Genomic DNA, 12,318 nt, shown 5'->3' on the forward strand with positions numbered 1-12,318 from the left:
GCTGTCCGACAATACTGGGAGTTGTTTTGCAACAGCTGGAGGCTCCGTTTTGGAAACCGTGGCGTACCAGACGTTTTTCATTTTTATTGGGGAGGGGAGGGGGGCTGTGTAGGGGTATGTGTATATGTAGTGTTTTTTACTTTTTATTTTATTTTTTGTGGTAGTGTAGTGTAGTGTTTTTAGGGTACAGTCGCACGGACGGGGGTTCACAGTAGTTTCTCGCTGGCAGTTTGAGCTGTTGCAGAAAATTTGCTGCAGCTCAAACTTGCAGCCCGATACTTACTGTAATCCTCCGCCCATGTGAGTGTACCCTGTACATTCACATTGGGGGGGACATCCAGCTGTTGCAAAACTACAACTCCCAGCATGCGCTGAGAGACTGTACATGCTGAGTTTTAGTTTTGCAACAGCTGTAGGCACACTGGTTGTGTATCACGGAGTTTGTGACCTTACTCAGTGTTTCAAAACCAGTGTGCCTCCAGCTGTTGCAAAACTACAACTCCCAGCATGTACGGTGCATGGTGTAAAGTGACTGCTGGGAGTTGTAGTTTGCAACAGCTGGAGGCACACCGGTCGTGAAACAATGAGTTAGGTAAAAAAAAAAACTAAGTTTCACAACCAGTGTGCCTTCAGCTGTTGCAAAACTACAACTCTTCAGCAGTCACCGACAGCCAACGGGCATGCTGGGAGTTGTAGTTATGCAACCAGCAGATGCACCACTACAACTCCCAGCATGCACTTTAGCTGTTTGTGCAAGCTGGGAGTTGTAGTTATACAACAGCTGAAGGTACACTTTTCCACAGAAAAAATGTGCCTCCAGCTGTTGCAAAACCATAAGTCCCAGCATGCCCATAAGGGAATGCTGGGAGTTGTGGTGGTCTGCCTCCTGCTGTTGCATAACTACAGCTCCCAGCATGCCCTTTTTGCATGCTGGGAGCTGTTGCTAAGCAACAGCAGGAGGCTGTCACTCACCTCCTGCTGCTGCTTCATCACAGGACTGTCCCTCGCCGCGGCCATCGCTCCTGGGGCCCCGATCCCAACATGGACGCCGGGGATCGGGGTCCCCAGCACCCGGGGTCGTCTTCCCGCACCCGCTCACGCCCTCCGGAAGAGGGGCGGAGCGGGTGCGGGAGCGACACCCGCAGCAGGCGCCCTGATTGGTCGGCCGACGAATCAGGGCGATCGTGAAGTGGCACCAGTGCCACCTCACCCCTGCAGGCTCTGGCTGTTCGGGGCCGTCAGAGACAGCCCCGATCAGCCAGTTATACCGGGTCACCGGGTCACTGGAGACCCGATTGACCCGGAATCGCCGCAGATCGCTGGACTGAATTGTCCAGCGATCTGCGGCGATCGCCGACATGGGGGGGCATAATGACCCCCCTGGGCGATATGCCGGGATGCCTGCTGAAAGATTTCAGCAGGCATCCGGCTCCGGTCCCCAACCGGCTAGCGGTGGGGACCGGAATTCCCACGGGCGTATGGATACGCCCTGCGTCCTTAAGGACTCTGGATGCAGGGCGTATCAATACGCCCTGCGTCCTTAAGAGGTTAAGGGATTAAAGCAGTGCAGCTGACCTGTTCACCTAATATGGAGGCCAGAAGATGTTAGCCATAGTCACTCTGCATCAGGCAGACTGTATGAGCAGATTTCACTCTATAAGGCTATGCAATTGAACAGTAAGCAATTATTTTTTTTTTTTTATAAATGTGTACAAAAAGTGTAAAATCTATATTAAAAGAACCCTGGTTTTCCAAAAAAAAAAAAAAAAAAAAGTATCCCTGCATACGTTAAATGTTCAAAACTATTAAAATATAGTGAAACGTTAAAAAAAAAAAAAAAAATTTTAAAAATTTAAAGAATTCTGTCTCTTAGGAGTGTAAAAAGCAATGAAAATGCAAAAAGGTCAACTGGCAACATCAAGGGGTTAAGTGTGTATTTTTTTTTTAATAAATATGCTTAAATTGCCCTGTTGTGCCCCTATAAAATTTTTATTTCTCAGTCTACGGGGATGTATGAGTGATCATGTTTTCGTGCAGTGATCTTTAGCTTTTATCTGTACCATCAGATAGAGTGGTGCGCTGCTAGTAAAACACGCCTGAAGCATGCTTTATTAGTGAAGCTTGTATGAAAATGATTTTAAAAAAAATGCCATAATATATGCGATTATTGTGTAGTAAACAATACCAAAAAGTAGTTCTGGATTTACCTGGGTAGTGCACCATATGATGTACTTGCTTCACATTTATCAGCATTGTCTTTAAAAATGTCACTTTCTTCAAAAGAGGTCATTAAATCAGAAGACTCAAGCATTTCAAGATCACACAATGTTTCTGTAGTGCTGAATTCTGGATTGGCTTCATTTTCTTTTTCCTCAATATGGGTTTCTTGGACACTGCAGGACTGCGGTTTTGGTAGAGGCTGAAGAAAGGCATCCAACTTTTGCTCTCTGGCATCTGTACGCACCATTTGATGGGCATACACTTTATCACCAGACTTGTGAACTGCAGCTGATGAACTGGAGGTAGGCTTCAGCACTTCACTAGCAGATATAGATAATCCAGGCAGCAATGTCTATTTCAGAAGCAAGCAGAAATATTACAACTTAAATTATAAAACTATGCCTGACATGCAGCAGTAAAAGGTTTTTTTTCTACTATAAGAAGGTGTCAGCATTACTACTAGGAAATACAAATATTCAATCTAAAAAATAGCACCTTCATTTATTTTACCTCCACAGTGACATTCCCACCCATCCAGCGTGCAAAATAATTAGCACAGGGACTCAGGTGACAGCAAGAAGAAAGCTCAAGCCTATTACAGCCCTCTTCTTCACCCTAAACAGACAGCCTTTCAGTGACCAAAACAGAAAGTGGATGATACATGAACTGTACTTCAAGTTATCACCTCAATTACCAGTTAGAGAGAACATTTATCACATTTGCAATTATCACATTTTGGGAAGGAATACCACCAAAAAAAAGACCACCACCCACTGAATAAAGGGTATAAGTTATCTTCAATGCATGGTAAAATGTGGAACTGGGAGGCAGTGCAGCAGGATTATAAATTGTATTGAAAGCCCAAAGCTTATAATGAGCAATTTTTTTAATGTGGGAAAAGTACGCGGAAGCCAATTGCCTCTATTGCAGCTACATGATATGCTGTGTATTGGACTTCTCTGGTGCGGAGGTTATTGAGGATATTGGATATTATGTTGTCTTTTTATAGAGACATGTATGTTTCTAAGACTGTCTACGTTCATGCAGAGCTTGATGCTTATGTTGATGCCATTGATCCCCTGGTAACACTGATTCGGTCTTCTTCTGTGGTGGGGTTCCAGTACGGAGGGCTGTAGAAGAGGGTTTCCCTTTAGGCAGAAGACTTGCTGTTCCTTGGGGACAAGGCCTATTTCTTAGGTCCAGTTATACGCCCTTTTACGGACTTTGGCTCCTATTCTGGTATACTTATTTGGACAAACTGGTCCTTATGCCCTTGGACCCTCTCACCGTTGCCTCCAGAACAGACATTTGAGTTACAGGTGGTCTCTAGGTACAGGTTACTCCAGCTGTTTAGGAAAATGTATCTTGTAATCTTCTGCCTTTATTGGATAAAATTGCATAAAGGGCATCATCATGTTGTAAACTGACCTTAGCTGTAGTGGGGAGGGCTAACTTGCCTAAATTTTGCTTAAGCCTTAGCTTTTGTACATCTTGCAGAACTCAACTGTCTGGATTGAGAGGTCTCACTTTTCTAGACTTCGTCTTTTTCGCCAATTGGTATGGAGGTAAAACGAGTAAGGTTGAAGCCTAAACCATGGGGGGTGTCTACTGGCAGACTGTATAAACATGGGGAACAGGTTCCTATGCACAATCTTAAAATCTGTTTACACTCGAGGCATTCGGATGCCACACAGACCACTGTAAACAAAACAGGGCCGGCGTTGTGGGGGGGGGGGGGGGTGGGGGCCATCCTAATCCGAGGCAGTTGCCAAGGGCCCCATCCAAAAGGGGGCCCCTGAAAAGCTTTAGGGCATTACTAACAATACAGCATTTTGCGCAAAATCGCAGTGTTTTTTGCCGCAATTTTACGGCGATTTCGCGCAAAATGCAGTATTCAGGGCTTAAGGCACTAACACTCCTCCCCCTGTCCTCAGCATTCTGGAGGAGCGCTGCTATCGCTCCAGTAATCAGACTTCACTACGCTCAGGCAGCGCTCCACTAGTTTATCCCCCTCACATCCCCATCATATTTAGTGGAGGAATGAACGCTGCTTGCGCTCCACTGCTCGGGGCCCCGGGCGATCGCGGCCAGCACTTTTATTCTACTATGTGCGGCCCTGCAGGGCTGAGGAGGCCAGAGGCTGCTGGGAGCTCCTACTGACATGACCCCGGCACAGAAGCAAGGCAGCCTCAGCCAACCCGATCTCCAGCAATCATCTCCTGGGTGTAAGGAGAGGCTTTCGGTTGGTGACATGTACTGTATATGTGTGTATATGATTTTTTATGTGTACATGTATTATGTGTGCATGATAGATGTATGTGTATGTATGATGTGTGTTAGATGTCTATGTATATATGTATGTATGATGTGTGTATGTATGAGGTTTGTTACAGTGTGTCACCCTAGTAGAAAGGTAATTACATGACGAGGAGGTTTGTTACAGTGTGTCACCCCAGTAGTAAGGTGGGAGTCAAGGGGCAGAAAAAATAGCTTGCCCAGGGTCCAATCAAAATAATTAAAGATGGCCCTTGCAGTATTGGTAGCGTAAGTATCAGTGACGGATCCGGGGGTGGGGAGGGGGCGGGTGGATTAATTTCCCCCATCACTATTAAGGACATCCCTGTGTCCCGAAAGATCTTTTCGGGACACAAGGTTGCCTGTATTAACTCTCTGCGGCACTGCATTAACTTTAAAAACACAGGGGTGCATGCCAGAGATAGAGCACGCCGGGACGTCACTGACATCCCGTGCATGCGCCCATAGGAACGGAGGCGCAGAGCATCGAGCAGGAGGACGTCCGCTGGCCAGCATGGTAAGTCAACAGCGGCACGTCATCTTCAGCGCTCCGACCACTGCTCCTCTGGTCCCGTTACCTACTGCTATGGCCTATAAGCCAAGAGGAGCGGTGGTCAGAGCACTGAAGCAGGACAATACATAGACATACAGCCTCCAGCAATACACTGTATATGGTAGAGGTGCAACGAAATGGAAATTTCAGAACCGAAACCGAAAAAAAAAAAAAAAAAAAAAAAAAAAGAAAAGTCCGGCCGAAACAGATACCGAAAATGACTTCTCCCCGTCTTCTGGTAAAATGCAGCGCTCCGCTCAGATTAGATTCCCCCACATTAGATTGCCAGCTCCCCCACATTAGGTCGGGAGTTCCCCCACATTAATAGGCAGCTCCCCCACAATAGTAGGCAGTTCCCCCACAATAGGTCAGCATTTCCCCCACAATAGTAGGCAGCTCCCCCCCACATTAGGTCAGCAGTTCCCCCACAATAGTAGGCAGGTTCCCCCATAATATTAGGCAGCTCCCCCCCCACATTAGGTCAGCAGTTCCCCCACAATAGTAGGCAGCTTCCCCCCACCACACAGACCTACAGCTTCCAGCCATATACAGTGTATGGCTGGAGGCTGTATGTCCTTACTGCTGCCCCCACAGTGATCAGGTCACCGCTCCTCCGGCCCGGGGTCACATCTACTGCCATGGCCTATGGACCATAGCAGTAGGTGCTGGGACCGGAGGAGCGGTGACCGGAACACTGAAGAAGATGACGCGCCGCCGGTCACTTACCAGGCCCCGGCCAGCACGTTCTCCTGCGACGATCCTGCGTCTCTATGGTTGTACGCACGGGACGGGACGTCCCATGCCGTGCGTACAACCATAGAGGCGGAGATGCGAATGACCGAAGGAGGACGCGCGCTGGCCGGGGAATGGTGAGTGACCGGCGGACATCCTTACGTCCCGAAAAGATTTTTCCGGACACAGGGATGTCCGGGATAGGAATACTTTTTATGTGTCCGGGCCGGCTCCCGTGTGTGGCTGCAGGCGGGGGCCGACCAGAGCATATAAAAACGAATACTGTATACTGAAAACCAGGGGGCCATCAGCTGTTGTGAAACTACAACTCCCAGCATGCCCGGACAGCCTTTGCCGGTCCGGGCATGCTGGAAGTTGTAGTTTCACAACAGCTGAAGGCCCCCTGGTTTTTAGTATACAGTATTAGTTTTTATATGCTCTGGTCGGCCCCCGCCTGCAGCCACACACGGGAGCCGGCCCGGGCACATAAAAAGAAGTATTCCTATCCCGGAGAGCGCGCCCCCCCCAGATTTTGCACCAGGTGCGGCCGCCCCCCCCTGCACCCCCCACGCTACGCCTCTGACACTGGCAGTGTTTGTAACTTGTGCTGGGGTGGGCAGGGGAGGTGGGTCATTATCGGCCAATTTTTTGTTGTTTCGGCATTTCCACAAAATAGCTATTTTCGGCCGATATATCGGTGCATCCCTAGTATATGGTTGTAGGCTGTATGTCTATGGGGGGGGGGGGGGACGACGACGACGACGACATACTGCCAGCCTAATGTGGGGGGACAGTACTGCCAGCCTAATGTGGGGGGACAGTACTGCCAACCTAATGTGGGGGGACAGTACTGCCAACCTAATGTGGGGGGACAGTACTGCCAACCTAATGTGGGGGAACTGTACTGCCAACCTAATGTGGGGGAACTATGCTGCCAACCTAATGTGGGGGGAACTGTGCTGCCAACTTAATATGGGGGGGGAACTATGCAGCGTACTTAAAGGGGAAGTCCACTGCCCCAGTGGTCGGAACATTTTCAGCAGGCCAGGGGCAGGGGAAAGGGGTGGCAACAGCTGGAGGCACAAAATAGGTCGGGTCACTGGCGGATCCACAGATTTTTCCAGCATGGAAATTTCATTTTCTGTGTCCGCACAGAATTCATGGCTGTCTATGAGACGCTGCATTTCTGTGCAGTAATAGTGGCGGCATATTATGTCGGTGTCCTGCAGTTTGCGGAATATCTGCACGGAGATTCTGCATGTGGACATTCTGTCTGTGAACTTGGCCTTATAGTATATGTGGGCGCTATTACTGATAGGCAGCATTGAGATCACTGTTTATCTGTGTGCGGGGATTATTACTGTATAAAGAACAAGGTAACAGTATTAGGTTAGGGCTACATGGCAAAAAAAGAGTTGCACAGTCAAAGATCGCCATGTTGTTCTCCTTGAATCGTGCTGAATCTCATCTAATGTAAGTAAATGTGGTCACACAGAAATCCAGCACAAATCAGTTCTTGCTCTTTGGGGGGGGGGGGGTTTATTAAACCCATAAAACAGCATCATAAAATGTATGGCTTTCTGTGACCCTGTGGTTTCCTGTGACCATACATTTTGTGATGCCGTTTTGCGCTGGATTTCTTGTCCTTACAAGTAGCTGTTGCTCCACAGGTGTCCGTGCACTTCGTTCTTGCAAAAGGGGGGAGCAGATCTGATCTGCACTAAATGGTGTCACATTGTGACACATTGTGACCCCCAAATTACCACAGCCACAAATACCTGGATGGAATTATTAAGTATCACATGTTGTAGTCACAGCCATTTGTGGTTTTCAGCTATATTTCATTTACTCACATTAGCGGAGCAGCACAATTCAGGGGGCACAACATAGTGATCTTTTATCACGCAATCTGGGGGCCCCATTTTTCATTTTTGCCCAGGGCCTCACTTAGTCTAAAACCGGCCCTGACTGTAAAGTATGGAATAAGACCAAGTCTATGCAAGGGGTGGAGGGAACACAAAATGTATGCCAATGTTGCATAATCCAACCCTACCTGAATTTTTTTTTTTTTTTTTTTTGGAGCTTTGTCATTTTAGGAACACAGTGGGGTCATTTTAGGAACCCAGTAGGTCAGCTGGGTTTGGACAAAGCATTCAAACAGTTTTTACAATTCCAATTTGGCTTTAAACCCTTAAGGACCAGGCCAATTTTCACTGTAGGACCAGAGCTTTTTTGCACATCTGACCACTTTCCACTTTAATCATTAATAACTCTGGCATGCTTTTACCTTTCATTCTGATTCCAAGAATGTTTTTTCGTGACATTTTCTACTTTATGTTAGTGGTAAAATTTTGTCGATACTTGCATCAATTCATGGTGAAAAATTCCAAAATTTGATGAAAAAATTGAAAATGTTGGATTTTTCTAACTTTGAAGCTCTCTGCTTGTAAGGAAAAAAGACATTCCAAATAAATTGTATATTGATTCACATATACAATATGTCTACTTTATGTTTGCATCACAAAGTTAACATGTTTTTACTTTTGGAAGACATCAGAGGGCTTCAAAGTTCAGCAGCAATTTTCCAGTTTTTCACGTAATTTCCAAAATCTGAATTTTTTAGGGACCAGTTCAGTTTTGAAGTGGATTTGAGGGGTCTTCATATTAGAAATACCCCACAAATGACCCCATTATATAAACTGCACCCTCCCCATGTATTCAAAATGACATTCAGAAAGTGTGTTAACCCTTTATGTGTTTCACAGGAATAGCAGCAAGGTAAAGGAGAAAATTCAAAATCTTCATTTTTTACACTCGCATGTGCTTGTAGACCAAGTTTTTGAAATTTTACAAAGGGTAATAGGAGAAAAAGCTCCCAAAATTTGTAACCCAATTTCTCTCGAGTAAGGAAATACCTCATGGGTATGTCAAGTGCTCTGTGGGTGCACTAGAGGCCTCAGAAGGAAAGGAGCGACAATGGGATTTCGGAGAGAGTTTTTCTGAAATGGCTTTTTGAGGACATGTCCCTTTTAGGAAGCCCCTATGGTGCCAGAACAGCAGAAGAAAAAAAAAATCATGACATACCATTTTGGAAACTACACCCCTCAAGGAACATAACAAGGGGTCCGCTGAGCCTTGACCACTTGTCGTTAAAGTTGGATGTGTAAATAAATATTTTTTTCACTAAAATGCTAGCTTCCCCCCCCCCAACTTTTACATTTTTACAAGGGGTTATAGGAGAAAATGCCCCCCAAAATTTGTAACCCGATCTCTCCATGTGTGGAAATCAAGTGCATTGCAGGCACACTACAATGCTTAGAAGAGAATAATTCACATTTGGCTTTTGGAAAGCAAATTTTGCTGAAATGGTTTTTGGGAGGCATGTCGAAGCCCCTATAGTGCCAGAACCGCAAAAAAAAAAAAAAAAAAAAAAAAAAGAACACATGGCATACTATTTTTGGAAACTACACCCCTCAAGGAACGCAACAAGTGGTACAGTGAGCCTTAACACCCCACAGGTGCATGACAAATTTCCGCTAAATTTGGACGTAAAAATGAAAAATTAGATTTTTTTCACTAAAATGCTGGTTTTACCCCACATTTTTCATTTTCACAAGGGATAATTGGAGAAAAAGCCTCCCATAATTTGTAACCCCATTTCTTCTGAGTATGGAAATACCCCATATGTGGATGTAAAGTGTTCTGCGGGCGAACTACAATGCTCAGAAGAGAAGGAGCACCATTGAGCTTTGGGTGAGAGAATTTGGTTGGAAAAGTAGTAACATAATTCATGAGGTTTAAAAAAGACCAGAGTCCATCAAGTTCAACCTATATCCCTAATGAGTCCCTACTGAGTTAATCCATAGGAAGGCAAAAAACCCTCATACTAGAGTCAGAATAAATCCCTGGATCAACGTTCTGTCCCTATAAATCTAGTATACATAACCAGCGATGTTATTACTCTCCAAAAATGCATCCAGACCCGTTTTGAACTCTTTTATAGAGTTCACCATGACCTCCTCCTCAGGCAGAGAATTCCACAGTCTCACCGTCTGTGCTGGTTTAGAAACCACCTTTCCTCTAAACGTAGAGGATGCCCCCTTGTTATAGATATAGTCCTGGGTATAAATAGATCATGGGAGAGATCTCTGTACGGTCCCCTGATATATTTATACATAGTTATTAGGTCGCCCCAAAGCCTTCTTTTTTCTAAACTAAATAACCCTAATTCTGATAATCTTTCTGGGTACTGTAGTCCTCCCGTTCCCTGTATTACTCTGGTTGCCCGTCTTTGAACCCTCTCCAGCTCCACTATATCTTTCTTGTACACTGGTGCCCAGTACTGTACACAGTATTCCATGTGTGGTCTGACTAGTGATTTGTACAGCGGTAGAATTATTTCCTTGTCGTGGGCATCTATGCCCCTATTGATGTACCCCATGAATATGTTAGCCTTGGCAGCAGCTGGTCACTACAGCTAAATTTACTGTTAACTAAGACTCCTAAGTCCTTTCCATGTCAGTCGTCCCAAGTGTTCTCCCATTTAATACATAACCCCAGCCCGGATTTTTCCTCCCCATGTGCATTACCTTACATTTATCAGTGTTGAACCTCATTTGCCACTTCCCAGCCCAAAACTCCAACCTATCCAGATCCATTTGTAACAGTGCACTGTCCTCTATAGTGTTTACCGCTTTACAGAGTTTAGTGTCATCTGCAAAGATTGCTACTCTAATATAGTTATTAATGACCTTGTAGAGGGGTTGAATAGTAAACAGAACCCAAGACAGACCCCTGTGATACCCCACTAGTAACAGCCACCCAACCAGACTAAGTACCATTAATAACAACCGTCTGTTTCCTATCACTGAGCCAGTTACTTACCCACTAACACACATTCTCCCCCAGCCCCATCCTTCTCATTTTATGCACAAACCTTTTATGAGGCACCGTATGAAATGCTTTGGAAAAATCCATATATACGACATCCAGTGATTACCCCTGGTCCAGTCTGGAGCTCACCTCCTCATAGAAGCTGATCAGGATAGTTTGACAGGACCGATCCCTCATAAAGCCATGCTAATATGGGGTCATATGTTTATTTTTATTAAGATACTCCAAAATAGCATCTCTTAGAAAACCCTCAAACAATTTACATACAACGGAGGTTAAACTAACAGGCCTATAATTTCCTGGGTCACCTTTTGTTAACTTTTTAAATATTGGTACCACATTTGCTATGCGCCAGTCCTGGGGAACAGTCCCTGTTACTATAGAGTCCCTGAATATTAAAAATAGAGGTCTGTCTATTACATTACTTAATTCCTTTAGAACACGGGAGTGAATGCCATCTGGACCTGGTGATTTGTCCATTTTGATTTTTTTGTAGGTGGCACTGTACTTCTTCCTGGGTTAGACAGGTGACCTGTACTGGGGAGTTTACCTTTTCACACTATTTCACCTGGCATTTCATTTTCCTCGGTGAATACAGTGGAGAAGAATTTAATATATTAGCTTTTTCCTGATCCGTTTATAATTTCTTCCTCATCATTTTTTTAAGGGGCCCACACTTTCATTTTTGACCTTTTTGCTATTTATATAGTTAAAGAACATTTTGGGGTTAGTTTTACTCTCTTTGGCAATGGGTCTTGCTGTCTCTTTTTGCGGCTTCTATTTTATTTTATTTTTTACATATTTTACATTTTTCTCTATAGCTTTTTAATGCTTCTTCACTGCTGTCCTGTTTTAGTATTTTAAATGCTTTATTTTTGTCCTTTATTGCCCCTTGAATTTTTTTATTCATCCATATTGGTTTTCTTTTATTTCTGACCCTTTTATTCCCATAAGGTATATATTTATTACAGTGATAATTTAAGATATCTTTAAAAGTCTCCCATTTAGTGTCAGTATTCTTGTTTTTGAGGACAATATCCCATTTTATATTGTTAAGGGCTTCTCTGAGCTGATCAAACTTTGCCTTAAGTTCATTGTTTTTGTGGCCCCGAGAGATTCCCTTATTGAAGAACAAGTTATAATATATTATGATCACTATTTCCCAGGTGTCCTTTTACCTGTACATTAGTTACTCTGTCAGGTCTGTTGGTGAATATTAAGTCTAGTAGGGCACCCCCTCTGGTCAGGCTCTGCACCATTTGGGACAGATCATTGTCTTTAGTTATAGTCAGAAACCTGTTTCCTTTATGAGATTCACAGGTCTCAGTCTCCCAGTTTATATCAGGATAGTTAGTTAAAGTCCCCGTTATTATCACATCATTTTGATTTGCTGCTTTATTTGCCTCAGTAATTGATCTTCTGCCTCTTCCATTATGTTTGGTGGCCTATAGCAAACCCCTATCAGAATTTTTTTTTATTTTTATCTCCATATTTCTACCCAAAATACCTCCACATTATCGTCTCCCTCCCATATATCCTCCCGCAGTGCAGCCTTCAGACTTGATTTCACATAGAGACAAACTCCTCCCTTTTCAGATTTGTCCGATCCTTCCTGAATAGCCTAT

General features: G+C 44.6%; 1 protein-coding gene across 2 annotated transcripts in view; it reads right to left on the reverse strand.

Moving 5' to 3' along the window:
* The window catches only part of MLH1 (mutL homolog 1), a 192,247-nt gene that overhangs the window by 115,682 nt on the left and 64,247 nt on the right, over window positions 1-12,318 (reverse strand). For both annotated transcript variants that reach the window (XM_056520381.1, XM_056520380.1), the window contains exon 12: window positions 2,208-2,572. In XM_056520381.1, the coding sequence (XP_056376356.1) occupies window positions 2,208-2,572 (365 nt within the window). The remainder of the gene's footprint in view (window positions 1-2,207; window positions 2,573-12,318) is intronic.

This window comes from Hyla sarda, chromosome 5 (genome assembly GCF_029499605.1).
Source record: "Hyla sarda isolate aHylSar1 chromosome 5, aHylSar1.hap1, whole genome shotgun sequence".
In the NCBI taxonomy this organism is placed as follows: domain Eukaryota; kingdom Metazoa; phylum Chordata; class Amphibia; order Anura; family Hylidae; genus Hyla; species Hyla sarda.